The 24,731-nt window shown below is 36.4% G+C and overlaps 1 protein-coding gene across 1 annotated transcript in view; it reads right to left on the minus strand.

Annotated features, from left to right (window-relative positions):
• Positions 1 to 205: 205 nt before the first annotated feature.
• The window catches only part of SKAP2 (src kinase associated phosphoprotein 2), a 156,884-nt gene continuing 132,358 nt past the window's right edge, over positions 206 to 24,731 (minus strand). Inside the window, exons 10-13 of the mRNA XM_061197853.1 lie at positions 22,774 to 22,851; positions 16,704 to 16,816; positions 2,922 to 3,023; positions 206 to 2,494 (exon numbers count right to left, since the gene is read on the minus strand). Coding sequence (XP_061053836.1) covers positions 2,931 to 3,023; positions 16,704 to 16,816; positions 22,774 to 22,851 — 284 coding nt within the window. The 3' untranslated portion in view covers positions 206 to 2,494; positions 2,922 to 2,930. The remainder of the gene's footprint in view (positions 2,495 to 2,921; positions 3,024 to 16,703; positions 16,817 to 22,773; positions 22,852 to 24,731) is intronic.

Here is a 24,731-nt window from a genome sequence, read left to right on the forward strand (position 1 = left end):
GGCATTAGAATCATTTACTTCACCTTGTTGTGCTTAATTACTACAATAAACACACTATTTTCCAAATTAATCATAACAAAGTAATTTCATTAGTAACACAGCAGGCTGTTGAATTATTAGCATCATAACAGTTTGCAAACAATTAAACTTTATTTGAACCTTAAAAATTTGCAGAGTGGAACATTATTGTAACATCTAATGGCAATAGAGTACAAATTCAGTACAGAGCAAATAATCAAGCAAAACGCTATGTAAAATATGACTTACAATCACCTTTGAAAAAAATTAGCTCTCTGTTCATAGAAAAACAAATAAAAGCTAAGCAAACATAATGAGAACATAGCAATTAGCATATTTTCTAACAAGCCATGTTGTTTAAATTCACATTAATGATTATTATGATCTTGAAGAGTGTGTGCTATATTGTCAAGGGTGAAAGAAAACTTTCTCCCTCCTAGTATACAGATGATTTCACCAAATGAATACCAAGTAGTCATGAGTTGAAAGTAATGATTGTTTTTCCTGTCAGACCAATTAAAAATTTTTTGTTTCCTTTCTCATCTCCCACCTATATTCAAGTGAAAAAGAACAAAGGCCAGAGGAGCTCTGGACAAAAGTAACACTTTTTTTCTGTACTGTCACCATTCCAGAGACTATCTGGCATCAGTTGGCAAAGGACTCCCTCTCCTGGATTAACTGTAAAAAGAGGCAATAATCTTCTAAATACTTTACGTTTGGAGTGAGTCTGTGCTTGAGTGGAAGAGGGGTTTCCAAGTGGGTTCCTATGCAATGAAAAGCTGCTGCCATCTACTGGCCCAAGACTAAAATCTTCATTTAGGCCAGAAGCACAAAACTTGTGTCCACAAGGAAGTCTACATTTTCAGTGGAACCCACAACTGCTTTCACTTTTCAATCTCTCAGGCTTTGAAAACCAATCCACTAAATTCATCTCCAGTTGTCTCACTTTTGCCAAGATAATTTCAATCTATTCCAATGGCTCTATATGAGGAAAAGATTAACAAGTGCATAAATTAATTTCTGAAAGCTTTAACTTGACATGGTCTAATCTATATAAACTAGAATTCACCCACAATCCCCCAAATTAATATATATATATATTTTTACATGTGAAATCTGATAATCACAGTACAGAGGGGATAATAGTAAAACATAAACTCTGAAATATTGCTTGTAGATAGTTTTTATAAATAACGGAGGTTTTTAAACATTATCGCCTCGTTTGCATGGTTAGAATCTTTATCTTTAAAGCAAAGATCTGAAAAGTTCAACAAAAGTAGTACCTTCTAATCAAGGATTCAATATTAGCAGATTATATTTACTTCAAATAATTATCCAATCAGCAGTATATTTTGATATATATACCATAGTGGTACCCTGTAGACATTTAAAATACCTTTGATTTCAAACATACATGAAAAAGTAATAATATAACTCCACAAACCTTGCTCTGGACTACAACGTACACCTCCAATGTCAGACTAACACTACCCTTCCACTCACCTGTACCTGGGTACATGTTCCCACCGGATTTCTACACCCTCCTCTCTGAGCCTTCCTTCTCTTCTCATTGCTTTCAGAGGTGCAGAGTGGGCTCAAATCTGGACTTGCACTGTTTTGTGGTGGGACTTTAATAGCACAGTAACAATCAGGCAGGGTAAGATTACTCGGTTATGCCTTCTGACTTTGAGAATACATTGAGACTCTTTATGCCACTACATTAGTGGCAGAATGGGACCTCTCATAAAAATTTTGTTTCATTAAATTTAAAGAAAACTACAGTAGAAAATGTTGGCAAGCCCATTATATAACCAGGGTATTTATTATTGGTAATGGGCTTTGCACAAACCATGGTTCTGGTCTTCAAGTGTGTTGCAGAGGGTGACAGCATACTCCCATTTGCAATTCTATCATTTTTCTTTCTTGTGGCTATATTTAACATAAAGTAACTACACCAATCAGTAAAAATTCTTTCATGAAAACATGTTACTATTGTTTGAAAAATAAATACGAAGATAACTCATCTACAAAGTTTTAACAAAGCTACATTCTTTAGATAGCATCTACCAAAAACTTGCATGATACATTCAATTGAAATTTTTATGAAATTATATATTACATTCTAAAAAATAATCGATATCCAGTATTAAGAGAAATTACAACTCTTACTAGAAGTAGCAATGACTATGTGATACATATAAAATAGTGCTGAATTTTTCACACAAATCAAATGAGTAAATAAACCTATGATTATTTGTTTGAAAAACAGCAACAGGTATAACTTTACTGCTTGCATCTAATTTACATTAATATCCTTCATTTAATTTCACATCAGAGGAACATTATAATGAATGCATAAAACAACAAAGACAAACGATGCTCAACAAAACAAAGAAAGGTTATGAGCTGTCACTCATGCTTTCACGATGATTCTCAATCCAAAGCATTTGCACACTAGCAGAGGAATCTTCCTTTTCTGCAGGCAGAAAGGGAAAGTTGCATTTTAATTTTTTTCTTCAGGCAAAATGTTGATTTTCCCTGCTTAGAAAAATGTTACATTTTTAGCCAAGGAAAAAAATGAATGTTTACTCAATATTTTGTCAATTCAGCTCCTCAGAAAGGCCATAAAAGTGGTATTTTACTAAAGAGGAGGAGGTTTGGGAAAACAGCTGGTTATTATCAAAGGGATTTTCTCTAAATAATCTATTTATTTCCAAAGTAAATTCTATGAAGTTGTTTTTAAAACTAAACTAGATTTTTTTTTTAAAGAAGAAGATGATTTGGGAGCATAATCTTTGTGCTATCAGAAAACTACAAAGACTTTTAAAACGGCAAAGACTCATAACGCAGAGACCAAGAGAACATATGAGCTATTACAGAATATTGGATTAAAATGTACTTACCCAGGACTCTCAAATATCATACATCTCCATTATGTAGGCTTTCGGCACCAAGCCAATGGCTCCCTTCATTTCTCCTACCCACCAGCCATATCTATTGTATTCCTAATTGAAAACAATATGCAATATTAACCTTCAGACTGGGTGTAAGTACTATGTTGTTTGTATGCAACTTCTTAGAAATGTTATTTCTTTTTATAAAGTTATAAGAGCTTGAGCTGCAAATTGAAACATTTTAATCATTTTTTGATTCTGAACACTTTAAAAATGCTGTTAGGCAAAGATTTAAATTAATGTATAAGACAAAGCCTGTTTATTTCACAGTGTAGAACACAGAAACAGTCACTTAGGATAGAAACCTAGCAAATGAAACTACATAAGGAAGTCCGCTCTCTGGGCCCCTTTCCCTTCTCTCTCCCCCATCTCTCTCTCTTACACACACACACACACACAGCCTGGGGGACACCTTTTAATACGCAAACACCAGTGTTAGAGGCTCCGAGGTCATAAGCAGGATCCTTAGGATACTATCTTTGCCTTCAAGGAGCTTATCATCTGGCAAGGATAGACTTTTTTTTTTTTCACAATAAACTACTTAATTCCTAGTTAAAACTCATATGACCGAAAATGATTTAGAACGTAGAGGTATGCCCCTTCTTAGGAAAATCTAAAAATGAGTATAGACGTTTTAAACAGATAAATTAGAGAATAAGGAAACACTAATAATGCTTCCCCAATTGGCTTTCCAAAATAATTCACAAAAGGACTCCTTTTCAAAAGCTTCCCAAAGGCATTTATTGTTCCTCTGATTGATCACAAACTACATTAGGTAAAGGATGAATGGAAGGAATTTAAAGGTGGTATTAGATTCACCCTTACGGGGGAAGATCAACAGGAAATAAAAGTATCTCAAATTATAAAGGCAAAATATTAATCTATCTGTAAAAAAAGACTGATTGATGAGTCACTTCTGCGTTTATTTTGCAGTGTGAGCTAATCCTGTGCCTCCTTTTCTTCCCTTTGCTCCACTGACAGACACACCACTGCTCTAGGCATAGTGAACACTGGACCCGGTCTCATTTGTCTGCCAGATTGCCTAATGTATTTTTATCTCAAATTTATTTATGTTTAGTGAGATACAAACAAAGTAAAATGAATTACAAGTTTCAAGAATAATATCTCCCAAAAGCAATACTCTGAAAAAGCACCGTAGGACCCAAATTTAATTTTTCATATAAGATAAATTTTTAAAATCAATCCCCAAAGTAATTCAATAGGCTATGATTTCCAACATCTGAGGCACAGATAAATGTGCATATGCATATCGAGTTACATGTGGGGAGGGAATGTTAATACCAGTACAGATTTAACATTTGTATTGATGACTAACCATGCTATTGACCATCAGAAAGGAAAATCATACAATTTTTCCATACAAATGTAGCAACATTCCCAGGTGTGTATTGATATGTAGTCTATCAATAGAGAGATTACAAGATTAAAATCTATAAGTACTTTTTTAAACAATGGGATGTATCAGAATTAAGTTTTTCGTAAGAATAAGATGGAAGGAAAACGGGGGTGGTGGAGAAAGGCCTGATTCTAATGAGGGCACAGCTCTGGCTTATGAGGCAGTAGACTCAAGATTTTAAAAGTTTCCTGATAGTGTGAACTTAATGGACAAAATTCTCTAAGCAACGAAAACAGTCTGATGCCCAAAACTCAGTGAAGATGACTATAATCTATGTAGAATATATTTGTCAGAAGAAAATACCAACTTACTGAAAGCTATGATTAGTAACCATTATATCCTAATAGGTACCTAATAAAACTGCCCTTTTCAATTTTTTAAGGCAATGAATACAATTAGAGCCTAATGTTTAACAAAACAAATGTATTTCACCTTGCAGAGGCCAAATGCCCACCCACAGTGTAAGATTTCAAAATGGATAATTAACAAAGTAAGTCTAAGTGTCAAAGCTCTTATCCAATCCCATCTAAGATTTTTTTCAGCTGATTATTTGGAAAGAGTAAAGGAACTAGGCCCCCAAAGGCTAGAAAAACAGAACACATTTAGTGAGAGGGCACATTATGACCCAAACCTGCTTTCAGAGAAGAGCCTGCAATCTGGGTTTCAATGTTTTGTTTTTTTGTTTTTGTTTTTTTTTGGGTTTCAATGTTTTGTTTTTTTGTTTTTGTTTTTTTTTGGGTTTCAATGTTTTGTTTTTTTGTTTTTGTTTTTTTTTGGGTTTCAATGTTTAGATTCAAGTTACAAACCAGAAAGTTCATATTACTTTATAATATTCTGTTTTGAAATTATAATCTACACTCTAAATTAAGGGCATATTATTGTTCTCAAAAAGCTCATTCACATCCAAATTTAAGAAATTGATTTCCAACAAATCACTTCAACAAAGGACCAATGACATACTTCACACATGAGAGAATTTTTCATGATGGCAACTGAGAAGATTCATTAAACAGAAAGTACAGTAATAAACAGCAGAGGAGTTTATTCAGCTGTAAACAAATCCCTTAAAAGTAACATTCTAGGAAAAAATTAAGTTTTAGGCTAAAATAATCTTAAATGTTTCACTAAATTAATTTAAAATAATTGAAAGGCATATGAAATACACACCTCATAAAAGTACTCTAATATATAACAGGTTTAAATCAGAAAAGAGTAAAAATTAAAAACCAGAATGTTTATTACTTTACATTTGTAAAGAATTCCATATAGCACTCCTGTGTGGAATTAAGAGGTAAGATAAAACATAGTGACGTAAAAATCTAGTAAGCAAATTTATGGATTTACACTGCAGCCATTAGAGTATGTCAGCAAGACTGCAAACACAGAAGCTTTTACTTTTATCATTACTATCCTCTGTATGAGTCTCCTGAGCAACATGAATCCCAATTAAACCATTGGCAGCCTATAAATTGGAATGAAGATGCATCTTGGAGTATGGTATTCTAAACTCCAGCCTGAAGATTCAATAGCATACACGCTTTCCTTTGGAGGAAGAAAATCTGCCTTCCTTTGCCTTCCCTGTTTGCTGCCCCCAAACAAATGTGATTATGAATGATATATTACTTACAGTGGAAAAGAATGCAATCCATACAATGTTGTCTCGCTGTCCACATACTAACTGTAGTATTGGTCTAAAAGTCACGGGTGGGTCATTAAAAAAAAAACAACCCTCACACCTTATCTTGTTAATAAACAAAAAATAAAGAGACAAAAGTCATACCAGGCTGCCATCTAAATCTCTGAAAGGTTAGGAAGCATCATGTCATCTTGATGGCACACGAGATCTCAGGTACAAGAAGGTCTGCCATCTGGTATTCTTCACCCTACTCGGCTCTTAATATCAACTGAAATGCTAACATAGGCAAGTGACTGTACTTCAGGAGGACTGATAAAATAATGAAGAGTCCTTTAATCTACAGGAAACCATTCTAGTCAATTTATAAGAAATATTGCATCCCTTTGTAGGACGTGTAATTATTTTCTATTAATCATGTGCTATAAAGCTACATTATGCAGTTATTCTGTTATCACTAGAAAGAGGCCTGCAGTCAGCTTCTGACAATGTTAGGTAATTACTAACACAAAGCTTCTTTCTCCTCCCGTAGTAATGCTATCAAGATCCAGAGGTGTAGTGATGCTTAGTGTATAAAAATAGTACTCAAAAGAAATTTAATATCTGCAAAATGGATGGCTTCAAGGCAAAATGTAATGTGGCAGTCAAAGAAGCAAGAAAGCTGAACTTGCCCAATAATTTGAGAAAATAATCATAAAGCAGCACTGAACAGTTGTGATCTAACTCCTCTGTTTTCAATTTTTATATCATTAAAATAGTTTTTGTTTTATTTTATAGTTAAAATTTTAGGCCTCAATTAATCATTATTAAGCAATAAATTAAAGTGATTATGTAAAAAGGCAGGAGAAAAAGGACTAGTTTTGATAAAGTGAAACAGAGACTTAATCCAACACAATAGCAAACATATGTCCATGTTTACTTACTAACTAAATCTTCTCTCTCTGCCAGTGTATTATTTTACACTTAAAGAAGATGCCAACATTTACTTAAATCCTTTTCACCACCATGATTCTCATTTCTCAAGTATGTTAATCCACTTTCTACAAACCATATGGTAAAAGAATGCTGCCTTAACAGAAACTTGAAACATTAGTAAGATTTTGTGATGTACCACCCCTTTTAGAAAGTAGTTACCAATCTGTTTGAAAGCAACAGGTGTTAGAAAGGTTAAAAGACTATATTCCTTTCTCCAAACGTATATCTGTGCTTCAAAACATACCAGCCTTGTGCAGAAATAAAGGTAATTTTATTCACAAAATATAAACTACATTGAGTTTCAGAACCAGTGGACTTTACCATTGTTTTCCAACTATTCACTGTGATATTTTCAATTTTTCAAATTGTTCATAAACATTGTAGTAGCATGAAAACTAGATAACTATTTAAAATATGGAAATACTTTCTTCAAGGCTACCTCTTCAATCTCTTCCTTTTTACTATCTCCAATTAGAAACTTTGTAAGAATCGTTTCTTATACATCCATCATTTCAAAAGTTGTCTTAAAATGCACAACAGGTACTTGACAACTTCGTTTTTTTACTATTATTATCTACACTTTAACTGCTTGAATCTTAGTCTCCTAACTCATTCCTTAAATGAGGAAATGGACACTAACAATTTCTAAGATCCTCCCTGATGTTTGAATACCACCATCACGAACCTGATTTACCACCCTAAGTCTCTTAGCAGCTCATGGAAATCAACCTCACTACTTTATAATTTACTGTGCAAGTGTGACTTTGAGTTACTCTAATTGAAAGAATTACTATTTTTTTCCTCTGTGCACTGCGCACTCCATTTTTAAAGCGAGAGAGACAAAAGACAAGCAAGGAAGGTGACAGTAAGAACTTAATTCCTGTAACAAATTTTAGTTTATATTCCAGAGTCAAGACACATTTAATTCAAACTTCTACCCAGTCAACGTTTACAATGGCATAAAGTAAAAACTGATATGCAGACTGATGATTCTTAGATATTGTTAGGCAAAGAAAGATCAAATCATGCTCAGTAGTGGGTGGCCTTGGTACTCAGTGTATTTCACCAACCAATACATGACTGTTAACTGTTCTAGTTCAGACCTTCATCACCTCACCCTGGATTATTGCATCATCCACTCTGCCTCTCTGTACTTCCCGGAAACGGCCTTTGTCAGTTTACTCGGCTGCTCAGGAATGTATACTAGCCCCCCAATGCTTTAACTACAAACTCCTCTCACTGCTCTGGTCCCACAGCCCAACCTTCTGTGCTGCACTCATTCCTGCCTCTGTATGTGGCACTCCTTCCCCAAGGGGTATCTCCCCTCCCTCATCCAAAGCCTATCTAGTAACTATGACTCGACTCAGGTTACCCAGCTTTCATGAATTTTTCTCTGAATTATCTAATCCATACTTACATCTCCCATTTCAAGCTGAGTATTTATTCCTCAGTGGAGTTTATGTACTTTAGTTTTGTCCGTTCAACTAAAATAAAGTAGAAACTCACTGAGATCATGGCAATGTCTTACACTCAAACTGTATGCCCCACACTCCAGGATGTGTAAAAGATGTTCAATAAATATGTACTTCATGATGAAACAAACATACTTTTTCTTCATTTTGGATGATGCACCAGATGACCCTCCTAAATGTTTTCTTAAGAAGGGTAATTTCCAATAGGAATATATTTTCTATGTGTATGTTGGACATACTTGAAGAATTTTAGTGATGACTAAACAAACATTTGTTCTCAAGTATGTTTAGCTTCACAATATGAAGTGTGTCGCTCCTACTCATGGCTGGCTGTTGCCCATCACGTTTTCCAATGTGCTGTATAGCATACCTTGTCTAAAGAGCCTAAATTCCACTTGCAGAAAGAAAGATACCTGTCCCCTGAAGCACTGGGACCAAATAATTCTAGTTCTTCGAAGAAATGGCTTCAGTTGAATTTACTGTAAGTACGGAAGAGGTTAAGACAGAACCCTGCAAAGGCAGAAACAGTGTGGCAGGTCTAGGGGGAAAATCTGCTAGTTTTTCAGCTGCTGCTTCTTATTCTTGTGATTATTTTCTCAGAAGACTGAGAGTCTCCAGCTTGTTACTAACTAGGTATGTGACCTTGGGCAATCCCCAAGTTCTTTAGGGGTGATTTTTTTTTTTTTTACATTTATATCACTCTTTGAGACTCCACAATAATCTAGTTAACGTACTTAACATAAATCGGTAAGTCTAATTATTATACATTTGGACCCTCACAGAATTACCTATATGAAATCTCTTGTTATATGTACTATAAATATTTTGTTGTTGAGGGTAATATCTGCCACTATCCTTATTATATAAAGTTGTTGAGGTCAGATAATCAGCGAAGATTCTAGAAATTCACGTGAGTTTTTTTTTTTTTTTTAAGTAGCCAGTGCTGGGAAAAGCCAAGCTTCCTCCTTTATGATTAAAAAGAATTATTAGCTCCTTGTCTCTCCCTTTTTCAGTTTGGCTGCCAAGAAGCTCGGGAAGTTCAAGCGCAGAAACTCCATTGTCTTTTAAGGTCTCCAGAGGCAGTCCTTTTTTCCATTAGCCTTTTATTTATTTTTCCCCAATTATGTGGAGCCTCAAGAGCGTCTCACCTATAAAGTGAAGAGCTAGCACTAAGGTTCCCCTACCTCTACGATTCTACCATTCTAAATTCCTTTAAGAAGTTCAGGATTATTACCTTTTTTTTTTTTTAATGTAAATTTATTTATTTATTTATTTATTTATTTTTGGCTGCGTTGGGTCTTCCTTACTGCACGCAGGCTTTCTCTGGTTGTTGCAGAGCACGGGCTCTAGGCTCATGGGCTTCAGTACTTGCAGCACGCAGGCTCAGTACTTGTGGCTTGCAGGCTCTAGAGCGCAGGCTCAGTAGCTGTGGCGCACGGGATTAGTTGCCCCACGGCATGTGGGATCTTCCCGGACCGGGGCTCGAACCCATGTCCCCTGCATTGGCAGGCGGATTCTAACCACTGCGCCACCAGGGAAGTCCCAATTATTTCCTATTTTTAACTATATTTTCATAAACATATATTAAACATCTATCTGCCATAATGTTAGATATTGGGGATTCAAAAATACTTAAGACACAGTGTCTACCTCAAGGAATTGAGAGAGGGAAACGAATAATCCTGGTCATGGCCCACTTAGGTATAGCAAAATGGAAAGAGAAAAGCCTTTAGGGTCAGATCTGCGTTGATTCCAGGAGAAGGTACTTCCTAGCTGGTATCCTCAGGTGATTTACATAATAAGCTTACTGAGCATCAGTTTTCTTACTTGCAAAATTATATTGATAGTACCATATCCTTTGTAGGGTTACCTTAAGAATCAGAGGAATGAAAGCACATTGAGTACCTAGAACAGGATACTGTAGGTATGCAATAAATACTTTTTCATCCCCTCCCTCTGCCTTCCCACTAATTGGTGTAGCAAAATACCAGGGCAACAAAATAACAGAGCATTTTGGAGTGCACTATAAAGCAACCTGATTATTACGGGCTGTTCCATAAGGGAATCTGATCTTTAAAGGGATAAGAAAGGAGACATCTCAAAAGAGTGAGAATGTGCCATATATACATTGAGGGAGCTCTTGATTTTTTTGGGGGGGTGCGGGGAGAGCAGAAGGGCATTAAAAAATCATGGATTTTTCCATTTAAGATTTTTTTTTTTACTTACCAACATGGTGCTCTTTTCTTTAAGGTTGTTTTGGTTTGCTCCTAGAAAACCTTTGCTTACTCCATGCAGAATTAAACCGTGTAGGCTCTGCAGCCATAGCAGCCCCTCCACTGCCACCTCTGTGTAACTTGCCTCTCTGACACTGCCTTCTGGTTTCTCCTTTACTTCTCAAGCCACTGCAGGGGCTCAGCCTGACAGCCTGTCTCCTGCAGGCACCTTCCCCTTTCATCTGTCAACATTTTCCTGGATTGCTTCCTCCATTTTATGTAAGAGAAAATCGGGAAGTACTAGAGCATGGTTTTTGCAAATAGGTAACAAGAGGAGTCCCATGAGTGGAATGAGAACATCTTCTGACATAGTGCTGTTTCCATACACTGCTTATCACCACCAGGGAGAGGTTATAAGCATAGCATAGGTCTGCCCACTATGCTTCACCGTGGGCATTTAGCATAGAAACTAAATGCCGTCAGACCCAAACAACTGCAGTGACAAGTATAAACACTCCTCCTCCTTCCCAAAAGACTACATGATGTGATAACATTCAGCGAACTAGCTTAGTATCATCAAGGTATGTCCTATATTGAGGTATCCTGGTTACTCTTCAGCAGGTGGTTTTGCTATATGTGGCACATGGGGTCAGATGGTCACAAAGGAAAAACTAAGAGAGCTAAAAAGGAACTCTTTATTTCCCTCTGCCAGTAGAGCTCAGCAAGACTTTCATTTTATTTGTTTTTCTGATAAGTCTGAAGCCAAAAAAGCCTTAGTAACAGAATCTTAACATTTTCACAATGAGAAGCAAATGATCAGTGACAGTTACATTTCACCAAGCACTGGAAAAAGTCACAGCTTCAAAGGGAAGCAATGCTTGAAACTCCAAACAACACACGCTAAAAAAATGCCCTTTTACTGTATATTAGTGAACACTGTCAACCCACATTTCCTGTTTTTGACTTAATAAAAAATGTCTCAAAAAGCTGCAAAGCCCAAGTCACATGTGTCCTAGACTAGATGAAATATTCCAGGATTCTTAACTCTCTTATTTTTCTGTTAATAGCAGACAAGCAGCATGCCTCTTTCCTGCTGAAGCATAGCTCTTCTGTCATTAAGTCTCTAAAGATAATTTATTGCCTTAAAAGTAAGAATAGGAATGTGGTTAGCAATTTACTGGTGAGTACAGATTGAAAGATAAACTAATAGACAATGTAAATCCAGAACAGCAAATAGAATAAAATAGCCAAAGAGCTATGTGGGACTATAATATGCCTGTAGCTATATAACCTGGATCCTGCCATGAAAATTATAAAACTCCATAAACACGGTTCTAGGACAATACTATTAACTATGATATTATGTCCATGTTTAAGGTGGTAATAAAATTGAAATGCAAACCAGTAAAAGAATTTAGCATGATTTTAAACAACCTGATTCCTAAAAAATAAATTAATTAATTAAAATAAAAGATTTGCAATCTCAAATATGAATTTCCCCCATCAAATAAATCTGAAAGTAGGCCTTGTGTTTCAGAATAACTTCACTAACAAGGCAGCTGTCATAAAAATCACATATTCCTGGAGACTTCCCTGGTGGCGCAGTGGTTAAGAATCCTCCTGCCAATGCAGGGGACTCGGGTTCGAGCCCTGGTCCGGGAAGATTCCACATGCCACGGAGCAACTAAGCCCGTGCGCCACAACTACTGAGCCTGCGCGCCTAGAGCCCGTGCTCCGCCACAAGAGAAGCCACCGCAGTGAGAAGCCCGCGCACCACAAGGAAGAGTAGCCCCTGCTCTCCACAACTAGAGAAAGTCCCTGTGCGGCAACGAAGACCCCACGCAGCCAAAAGTAAATTAAAAAAAAAAAAAAAGTAATTGTACCTTGCTTAAAAAAAAAAAAAAAAAAAAATCACATATTTCACTTTCATCCATCCCTATAAATATATTCCCCTATAAATATCTTCCATCTTTGGGGGGGGGGAATTTCTAAATCTCCACTGAACTGTTGAAGTATATAAAATGTTTTAACACATAAAAAAACAGCAGCAATGTTATATGAAAAGACCTGTAAGCAAAAAGTTACAGGCTTGCATTTTTAGGCAAGTAGTATTTAGATTTATTATTAGTAAGGTTCAAAGGTTAAAACTAAGAAAACGCCAGACACTTTGAAGGAGGGGCTAGCTCAGCCAGGGGTCACATGGCAGCCGCTTATTGGAAAATGTTAAAAAAGGGAAGGGGAAAGGCAGGGTATCTGCCTTCTCTTCCTTCTTTATTGTAACATTTGATTTTCACTAAAAAAAAAAAGAAAAAAGTAAAGAAAGAAAGAAAAGCTAAGATTTGTATAACTCAAAAGAGGCTTAAAATAAATAAATCACCCCCAGGCAGGCTGAGCACAGCTGACACCCCATCAAGGCTTCCTTGCAAAAATAGAAAAAAAAGACTGAATTTTAAAATCAAACTATATTTCTACAGTGAATTTTAATACAGAGAGCCTAATCATCAAACTAGCTAAATCTTTTTGTCATTATATTTACAAAATTAAAATATTCTTTATTATAGTACATGCCATTTTATTTCTTGATTTATCTAAAGGTTTATTTATATTGAAAAGAATGTATCTCTTCTTAAACTATCTTGTGTTGCCTTTTTTTAAAAGATTATTTTCAGAACTAACAAGCTTCTAGAAGGTAAGTCAAATCAATAATTAAATACTGCAAACTATAGATCAGTTAATTATAAAAAGCAAGTTGTGTTTCTTTGAAATCTTTTAAATGGCATTTTTTATTAGAAAAGTTTTGGCACTAATTTTTTTTTACTAAGTACACATTTTTTATGTCTCTATAAATACTGTTAGACTCCTTAAAATGCATTTTTCCTTAAGTATACAATTTTTACATTTAATTCAGAATGATGAAAAGAATTTTCATGATTAATGCTTATACTTCATTGACATGAGATAGGAAAGTAATAACCCATAGCTAAATTTAAATTTGGATTTATGACATCATTTTGATTGTGCACATTAGCTGCAATTACCTGCACCACTCATTCTGAGCCACTAGATGGTGTAAAAAATAAATTTAAACGGTAAATTTTCATTCCATCACCATGAAATCTAAATATAACTCTGAGAAAGATTAAACAAATTTCTAGGCATGTAACAATGTTAGTGATTTCTATATTTATTGCACTTAAAAAAAAAACAATCAATACATAGCATCAGCTCTACCTTGATCTAGAAACAAGTCCTTTTGAGCAATTCTTTGCTCTCTTCTTCTAAGGGCCTTGAGTTCTGAATTTATAATGATACTCAGCATTCAAACTGCTGTCATCATTCACGTATTAAATAAATTTATGATATTAACTTATGGTCTATGTTTGCCAAAATTTTTATAAAAACTGGAAGACCAAGCAAATATAAAATTAGAGAATCACCAGAGGTTCCTATCTGAACTCACCCAAAGCCAAGTGGGGAAGTAAGAGTCTTCACAAATATATCCTGAACCCCAAAGCAACCTGACAACAAATAGCCAAGGTGCTCATCAACGGCCCAGAATTTGTCCAAATTCCATCAAGAGAAAACTAACTGTCCTTCTTTCACCCTCACTAAGATCAACCTGGTTGATTCTACTAGGTCCGCAGCTGGGTAAATATGGGTATTTACTCATCTAGCCAATGGTGATAATGTGCTAACAAAGCCTTGTCTCTTCTTTCAAAAACCAAAATGAGCTCCAGATAAAATGCCCATCTCTAGAAGGCCTCTCATGAAATGCTGCCGGTGGAAATTTAAACCTTGTGTAAGGTTGATAAAGGAAGCATTTTCGGGCAGCCCATACCCAAATAACAGCCTTTAGAAATTTTAGATAGGAGTATATTCTTCCTATGAGGTGGACTTCCACCCTCAGCTCTATGACAGGCTTCACATATAAAATTACAATCATCACAAAACAGGTTTGGGAGAAAAGGAATGACTTCTCCCAGAATCCTAGAAATATGATACACACCTATGATTGTACTTTCAATTTCATATTCACAGAAAATGATTTTCTGAGGCAATGGCAGAAATAAGACAAGCCTATGGGAACGCTGCTTGCGCCACAGCCTATCCCAGAGGCTGGTACTCTGAGGCTTTCAGCAACAAAGACAACTTGAAAAAAACAAAAACAAAAACAAAGACAACTTGATTCATAAAGAAGGCTTCAAGAACAAACCCACATGGGCTTTGTAAGTTTCATATTTTACCATACAAACATTACTGGCTACATGCCATTTATTCCTATAGTCTGAAGTTTCAAGTGGAAGCTAATCAACCTTTTAATTTTATATGCAATTTTACACACAATTTAATTTTATGCAGCTAAATTGGTGAAAGAAACTGTGAGCTAAGTAAATTTGAGGAATGATTCCAAGAAAGTTTCTCTTCAAGAACTGAAACTAATCAGTTTGCTTTCTATATTAAGTAACTGACTCAAAAAGCTGTCATTTTAACACAGGACTATTGAATGCTCTGTAACAGGCTTAATCCAAGAGTTGTGATATGGCTATCTATAGCTTCCAAGAACTGAAAGCATCTTTTAAAAAAAAAAAAAAAAAATACACTAGCGAGCAGAGGACTGAGAGAAATAAGGGACAAGTCTTATTTGGGCACCTCAACCAGCAATGATCACAGTTGGCTGTATTTACTTACTATTTTCCTCCAATAATCTACAAGGGCTTATATCTCTTTTTTTTTTTTTTTTTTTTTGGATTCCTGGTGCCTAGAATGGGCCCTTGCACATTTTAGGCACTTTACGACAGTTTTACAAATTAAATACAAGTAAGGAAAGAAGGGGGACGGGGGAAGAAGAGAGGGAAAAAGGAAGGAAGATAGATACAGGCATAAGAAAAAAATAGAGCAGAAAGCTCTGATCTGGGAGTCAAAACACCTTGTTAAGTACTGGCTCTGGCACTTTCTTGACCCAAATTCCCTTATCTGTAAAACCAAGGATAGATAGATGAGCCCTAAGATCTCTCACTCAAATGTTCTATGATTCTCTGTATATGATTTTATGCACCAGTCAACTAGTGTTTAAATTCAATAAGTGACCTTATTTCCAAATTCTCTTCTGTATCTAATAAGTCACATTATCTTTCTGAATAAGTCATAATCTTTCCAAAATATTTCTCTAATCAACAAAGCACATTAAACTCCTAGACTTACGATTTATGTAACATTTCTTTACTTATATTTAAATAGTCTCCATATATCATTTGTTTCTAATGTGGCCTCATGAAGTAGACTGAGGGAGATATTTTTTAACCCCCATATTACAGTAGGCAAAGTTAAAATATGAAAGTTAAAGGAGCTCATGCATGTCATTAAAAGTATAATCAATTAAGAATCTTGACTTTTAGATCTAAGGCCAGAAGCATTTTGAATAATCCAGTATCTTAAGAGGCAGAAACGCTGATTTTGTATATATAAGGATGAGTTCATAGCAATATACTTTGCTATTATGTTTACAAATACAATTATGTTAAACTTAAAAAAAAATTACCTAAACCTGTCTGAATAGAAAAGTATTGCTTTTAAATTGTCGGAACACCCAATGTATTTACATAAAGATGAAAAACTTGTTCTATAAACACAGTGTTACCAGTAGTGAATGGCAGACAAAATCAGAATAAGCACACAGAAGAATAAAAAGGAAGAGGAAAGAAAAACATAATAAATAACCTAATACCTTACAATGTTAACTTTCACATAAGTTTATTGTTTCTGGAGAAGGCAGTGTGTGGCTGTGAGCCAAAGGCTGAAGTGATAGGTAAACACACTGTTAAGTTGAATCCTGTTATCTGATTGTGTTTAAAATTTGATTATATTTCACTTGACAAAATAATTATTGTGAACTCCCAATTGTTAACAAGGACCTAGAAGAATTCCAATTGGCATTTTTTCCCTAGTGTTGTAGATCCAAATGCATAAAAATCCAGCTTTGTATTCATGCTTTACAGTTGTCATTTTGGGGTATCTGCTTACCTTGCTAAGAATGTAAATCACATCACCACGTTTAAATGACAATTCATCAGAAAGAGCTCCTGTGCAGTCCCACAAACCCTGGTAAAAATTAGCATAATCGGTGCTTTTATCTCCTATGAAGAAGAAAGAGAAAACAAGAGTTAGAGCTTTCATGTAATGGGCCCTCACTTAAAAATGAACAAATAGCAATTAAAGGGCCACTCCAAACCACCAAAACAGTCTAAAAAAATTCTGTCCTCATTCAAAGAACACTTTATAACATCCACACAAGAATCCTACTTCTCATTCTCATCTAATTAAGGACCATTTTCAAAAAGATCTAATTTTGAATGTCTTTTCTTTCCTGTCTCCTTTTCTTGTTTTTACCTAAAACTTGTAATTGCAACATGTTTCTTCAAACCAGCACCTAAGTTACTTCCCACTTATTTTCTATAAAAAACCTAAGCCCACTTGCAACATGTTTTGAAGATGAGTCAGCCTCCCTGTATAATGAGCAATATCCATGAGATGTGATAAACACGCTGTGAAAAAAGCACCGTACAGAATTTAGGACACATCGTAAAAATAATAATAATAAAGGAGCTAAGGTACAAATATAACCAAACGAGGTAACAAAAAAACTTTCTGAAATTTAAACTTAAAAAAAAAAAAATGCCTCAATGGCATATATATATATATATATATATATATATATATATAGTGTTTTTTTTGATATGGACCATTTTTAAAGTCTTTATTGAATTTGTTACAATATTGCTTCTGCTTTTTTTATGTTTTGTTTTTCTGGCCACGAGGCATGTGGGATCTTAGCTCCCCGGACCAGGGATCGAACCTGCAACCCCTGCATTGTAAGGCGAAGTCTTAACCCCTGGACCGCCAGGGAAGTCCCTAAATTTAAACTTTTTCAAAACATAAAGCTAGTTAAAGGAAGAGAATAAAATGAAAGTAATCTAAAGGATAATTCCAGCTCTTATCTTTAGGGACTTTTGTACCCAAAGCCTCTCAAAGTTATTTCTAAAATATTTTAGCAACTTTGAAAATGCCAGTGCTAAAGCTGCAATTTCCAAGATTTCTGTCAGCGCTAGTTTAGGACATTAGGCTCTGAATAAACATGCAACATACACTGGAGTTATCAGCTCATCCTTCTAACAGCATAAGCACAATGGATGTGATGTGTTCAAACTGCCATACAGACCATTAACTGATTGATTATTTAGCGTTCTCCGCTCTATAATACCACAATAAACCGGGTAATAAATGCTTTGTCACTTATACAACGTGGGTCGCCTGAAACACAGCACAGAGTTAAATACACTGGCTGCTTTTGTTACACTGAGAACTGTTTCCTGTTTTTAATTTCATGATAATTGAGTTTTGATGAGTTAATGCAAAAAGAATGCAAGCAATATCAATAAGATGTCCCTGTATTCACTAACCAGGCAGAACATACACGTGCTGACAACTTCCATCATTGGAATGTCATCTTTGAATTCTGAGGGGATAACTGTGGAGACACATGCTGGATCAGGGTTGTCATCTTAGTTTTGTTATATGGCTCTCAAACAGCAGGCTCCTTGGCAATTCCAACACAACCGGTCACATTAGCGTGTCAGGAGGGCGTTCATCTTATTACACATAGTTTGTGATTTATACAAAGTGTTAGGTTTATTAGAAATTTAATAAATTCTCTTTAGTATCTGAAACATTTTTTTAAAGCCAAAAAGAAAATCTGAATAATATGGAGTCTGACTATTTAAGAAGTAAAACGCGACTTTTCTATTATACTTTTAAGAAAATAAACAAGGACAATCCTCCTATTAAAGTTTTTCCACTTGTTTTCTAAGAACTCAAAAAAAGAAGGGGGACGGGGGAAAGGAGGGATAGAAGGAGGGAGGGAGACAGAGAGAAAGACACCTTATTGACTTTTCCACTCTAGCATTTGAACACTCATCACAGAAGCTAGCAGGGATGTACACAAGCCTGGGAATCCAACCAAGAACTAACAATGCTTGTGGCCACCCTTCATTACATTTTTCCCCTCAAAGCATATATTATGGAAATTCTATGAATGGACACTAGAGGGCACTCTGGCTGGACAGATTTCTCCAAACACTGTCAAATTTTTTAAGAAAAAAATTACTTAATAATAAAGTGACTGATTTCCTTTAAAAACCACTTATTTAGACAAATAGGGATTTAGAAGTTGAAACATTCTAGTCAGATTAAATCAACTGCTAACTGGGTCAAATGTTGTGCCCCATGCAGTCCGTCAGTGTCAGTTTAAAAGTCAAGGAATTAGAGCAAAGAGAGGATGACATCATTTCACACGCAAGGCCCTCCCCCATAGTCACTGGCCAGGAGGTAAAAGGATCTAAATAGCTGGTTTCCCCAGTCGAGGCTCCTGTGTGTTCCCCATGCTGATCAGCCTTAGGCTTGATCCTAAAAGGCTGAAGAAAGAAAACCTGGGTTAAAAACTAGAGAAGTTTTGGCTTAGCTGGAGCGTCCCAGTGGGTTCTGCAGCTGTTCAGCCTGCTGCTTGCTCTTTCCTTTTTCAGATTCTCTCACAATAGTTTTTCATTCAGTAGATTTTCAAACGCAGGGGAGAGGGAAGAAGGAAGAGAAAAGTATACGGTGATTTCTAACACATAATCCTTACCACTTTGGGGGTCTCTCCTCCCCTCGATGCGCTTAGTGAAACTCCCATTAACACTAATGGGAGTTACAGGAGCACAGGAGGGGAAGAGAGACCCCCACCGTGTGCAAGATGCATCTCTCCCTAGATGTGCATCATGGGCATTTCATTAAATCTCACTGCTGTAAAAAGGCAACAGAGCTAGCAATCTGGCAGTCCTGGGAACAAGATGCATTTTCTACTGTGCTTTCTGCAATCTTGATGATGATGTTACCCAAAGACCAACCTCATTCCTGTGTCCCACATGTGAGCCCTGTTAAAGAACAGTAAGTTGTTTATGTCACATGGCTACCTGTACATACAAATTGACTATTCTATTTCCGCATGCAATATTAGTTATGATGTAAAACATTGGTCCCCAACCTTTTTGGCACCAGGGACCGGTTTCATGGAGGACAATTTTTCCACGGACGGGGGGTGGTGGAGCGTGGGGTGGGGGGGATCGTGGGAATGGTTCAGGCGGTAATGTGAGCGATGGGGAGCGGCACACGAAGCTTGGCTCGCTCGCCCACCGCTCAACTCCTGCTGTGCGGCCCGGTTCCTAACAAGCTGCGGACCAGTACCCGTCCGCAGCCCGGGTGTTAGAGGCCCCTGATGTAGAAGAATCACAACGGGGGAGAAAACCTGGCAGTCTATGTTTATTAGCCTTAGTCTCTCTCCTTCGGAAAGTAATGTCAAAATTCTTAAAATGAATTCCAGACATAAAAATTAAGAATTATCTTGTTCCTCAGAGAGCAGCAAGCTCCTCTGGTTTACTCTTCTAAATTTTAAGTGTGTCTAAACATACACAAAAAATTATGCATCGATATCCTTGGAAACATTGTGGGTTCACAAAAGTTAACACTGTTCACTTATACACTGAAAAAATAATCCCTGTGAGATGTGTTTTTTAAAAACAACAACAACAAAAAAAAATGGGATGGAACATAATGTCATAAACCACCAATAAGCTTACATTCTGAATACAACAAATTAAATCGGTTTAGTTGTCTTTATTGTATGAATTAATTTTCCTATTCTATCCACATCATGATCTATGTTTTCAAAATTATCAAAAAAAAAATCATATCATTATGTTTCTTGTCCTAAGAAGCATATATGGTTAAAAAAGAAGGCAAAGAAAGAAAGAAAATAACATTCTAAATTAGCTGGCTTGTGAAAGATTTAAACAATGTATTTGCTCTTGTAAGTTAAACATGCAAAAACAGATCACGGGGCAAGAATAACAGAATTGTTATGAAAGTACAAGCTAAACATTGGAGATATTTACTTTTGCAAAAATGAAAAGATTTTTAAAACATGATGACAATGGGTAAAACACAATAATAAGATAATGGAGAATCTCTCCTTGGGTAGTGTTATAGGTGTAAAAACTATTTTAGAAAGTTAAGCATATTGTATAATGTTCAAAAAAATCAAATGGACTCTATTTTTTATATGTAAAAATATATGCAAGCTACATAAGCTTAAACATGAAATAACTTGTAAGAAATACATGCTCAATTTTGTTTTTGCTTACATATTTTACATTAGAGTAGTCTGAAAAAAGAATTCTTTTTTTAGTAACATCAGTCAATGTGAAAAATGTAACATTCTTGAGTAAGGTTAGAAGTTCACATCATGTGATGCTCAGCAAGATAGTAATACCCTTGTCAACTCACTGCCCTGCACAGCAAACAAACTTCTGATGTTACATCTTTGACAGCCTGCGGAGAGCAAAGGTCACTGCTATGCAAAAGCATCAAAACTGTTGCTTGAAAAGAATTTCATGTCACTAAAGATAAGAATTATTGCAGTGCTTTATAGCAATTGCATGAAAAGGTAGATCTCCTTATTGCATTCCTTTGAGGAAAAACTGATTTGTTCTTCCTTCCCTCAAAGGCAAAAATTTGGGAGATAGTTACTTTAAAAGGGTTTTTGAAAAACGCAATTGTTTTAAGCCAAAACACTCGTATTTGTGTAAAGAAGATTTGTATGTGTCCACCTTCTATACCTGCACAGAAATTTAAAAAAAAGAAAACGACAAGCTTTTGGCAGAAGCTTTATGATAATAACAAAACGTATGTACTTAAAACTGCCAGTGAACATCATCCTCAAGGCTTTGCTCAGCCTTGGTGTTTATAGCTGCATCTGATGACTTGTTCCTCACTTCCCTTCTGAAAAAAGCAAACCCAAACCTTTTGCAGCAACCTGCTCCTGCTTTCCTGTCCGGGTCCGGAAATCAGGCCTCTGTTTCCTTTCTACATGCCACAGTAGGAAGGACTCGGGAAGGCTACTTCCTGACCTGACAGCTTGAAAGAGTGATGTATGGACATATCAGAGAGGGGAGGTGACCCCCAACTATAGCTCTTTGCAGGACATGGGATGATATGGCAGACCTTGCCCCGGCTGACATGTGGCTATGAAGAGGTGTAAAGTCCTGATAAGAAGGCAGTCCTTCTCTTCTTTCTGTGTAAAATAATTGCTGGTTTATCAAAACTAACCTCATGCTTGCACTACAGATACGGTTTATCTCCTGCTATTTGGAAATAACAAGAAGCAAGAACAGTTGCCTTTATCATGTGATTCCGTACACAGCACGTGCAATTATTTTTCCAGTCTTAGTCATAATTAGTACCTGGAGCCACGTGCCAAGTGGAAAGGGATAAGGGGAATATCCTTCCTAGCCTTCCAGGCCACCACTGTCCTTTTCCCATTTTTAAGCTGCTGTCACTGGACTCTGGCATTTCTTACCCAATTCATTTGCTTTCTGTGTTAATCATATGCAATGAAGATATGCATGGCCAACATTTAAACAGGCTGCAGATCAATTAGTGGTCTTAAGTTTATCTGATTTTTATCAAAGAAGACAGAGCTGTGGGTCGATTGCCAGAGCCTGTGTCAAGTTGACCTTTTCAGAGATGTCTACATTGCCAGTCCCCTGGGCAACTTGTTGTCCCCTGTTAGTCTCTGAATGGCAGAAGTCTGTTCTGCTCAAGCACAAAGTATACACAGATGTCTATATTACATTCTTATAGGTTTGACAGCAACTGCATGTTGTATCTATAAACTGTCCTTTAGCAGTGACACTTCCTCAATGATGATAAGCTAATTTATGCAACTAAATCTCCTTTGCGCAGAAATGAAAGCTAATTGAGTCGTTACAAAGTAATTCAGAAAGGAATACCTTGTATAAATTGGCTTACTTTATAAATCCTTCTCAAGTGGTTTTCATGCATCCTAAATGGGTCTAAGAAGCTTATCAGCCATAAGAGGTCCAGACCCAAGGAGCCAACCTCGGGGAGCTGAGGACACATCTTTAGAGCAGTAAGAAAGTGACGAAAAGGAAAGTGAACAAAACCAAAATAAGCTTTCCCAGAAAGCTGCACAACTCGTTACCTGTGGTGTGGTGAACACTGTCCTGACTCATCTTCCTTTGCCCCTCCACTTTCACCGGAGCTCCATCCTCTTCCTCTTCTGTAAATAAACAACATAAATGAAGGCTTTTCTCAGGGAGAAAGACACAGTACTCACCCCATCTTAAGAGCAAAACTAAAAGTGTATAACACATAAATATTCCTTTTCAAAGAATGAAACCACTCAACATTCACATCCCCTTTTCAATAATCTAAAGCTGAACAAAGAAACCTCTAGCTATTTCCAAATAGCAACCTGACCAGTTGGCTTGATAAAATTTAAGGTATGTACTAACGTTTCACATATTTTGTTTTAAATATTCACAGAAACTCATCTGGAATAATCTTAAATCCAGAAAAGCCCTAAAAATGCAGTAAGATGACACCCGGCATGATACGGATTGACCACATTATACTGTGGCATGAGTACCACAGATAAAATCATGGTCCCTAAAGCAACAGCAGAGCAAAGAGAAAATGTGTGATATAAAATACAGTTAACCTAGAAGTCATTTACTGAGCATCAGATACTTCATGTTTTCTCAATTGATCATCACAGGAAGATACTAGAAGCATCCTCACCCTTCAAGGTAATTCCCCCCAAATTATACTGAGGAACTACTATGTGTCATACACTACAGCAGATGTTAAGATTTCATAGGTAAACCATTTTAAATCCTCATTTTACAGAGAAATAAACTGAGACTCAAAAAGGTAAAGAAACTTCCAATGTTTGCTATTCAAACTTAGGTTTATGATTACAAAATCCATGTTCTTTATCCTGCATATATTCATGTATATCTTCATATTCTTTCTACACTCGCCCATCACACTCCTTTCCCAAGTTATAGGAAGAAAAATAATGAGATTAAATAAGAAGGGTTTTTAAACAGAGTCAATAGGCTAGTTAATCCTTTTACATCAAAGAAATACTTACTACATGACCACTTGCCCCACCTAAGGATTAATATACAATTTAGAAATATTTAAGGCAGGACATATGAACAAAATGGCATGTCAAGGAAAAACTGGGATCAAAAAGAATCGTAATTCCAAGAAAATCAAAAACTTTAAAGAAAAATATGCAAAAAATACAAATACAGTCATTATGACTATTAAATAATTCAACTCATGAATCTTCATTGAGCATTAACTACCTGTAAGAGAGAGAGGTTCTACCAGAAAGGCAAGGGTAGTAGGAAGCTTCTGCCTTCAGGAAGTTACAGCCTAGAGGGGACAGAAGACAGAACCTAAAGGAAAGTGGGATAAGGGGCATAAAACCTGACCTGTGAGGTACAAGGTACTGAAGGAGTGCAGAGGAGAAACCACCCAACTGGGGAAATACCATAAAGGCTCTGAGGGATGGAGGGAATCTGAATAAGGAGAGATGGGAAGGAGGAAATTTCCAGACAAGGAAAGGCATGAACAAAAGAACAAGGCATAAGCATATTCATTTTGGCTAAAGAATGTGGTTCTCTTGGGACTTCCCTGGTGGTCCAGTGGTTAAAACTTCGCCTTCCAATGCAGGGGGTGCTGGTTCGATCCCTGGTCGGAGAGCTAAGATCCCACATGCCTCACAGCCAAAAAACCAAAACATAAAAAAAACCCAGAAGCAATATTGTAATGAATTTAGTAAAGACTTTAAAAATGGTCCACATCAAAAAAAATAAATAAATAAAGGCGGGGGCTGTTCTTGTAGAAGAAGAGCAGGATGGGAGATAATGTTAGTCATTTGGGCAAACTGTTGAAGAGCCGTGAACATCCTGCTATGGACTTCAGACTTTTACATGTTTGGTGAGGAATAAGAGTCCCCCCAAATTTCTGAGGCGAGAAAGGGCAGGACTGAAACTGCTTGAGGAATGGCTATCAGATCCCATTGTCCCACACAGCCTAGAGGAGGCGTGTGGGGAGAGAGACCACTCCTAGTCTAGCTAAAGGGGA

Source organism: Eubalaena glacialis, chromosome 8 (genome assembly GCF_028564815.1).
Source record: "Eubalaena glacialis isolate mEubGla1 chromosome 8, mEubGla1.1.hap2.+ XY, whole genome shotgun sequence".
NCBI classification, from domain to species: Eukaryota; Metazoa; Chordata; class Mammalia; order Artiodactyla; family Balaenidae; genus Eubalaena; species Eubalaena glacialis.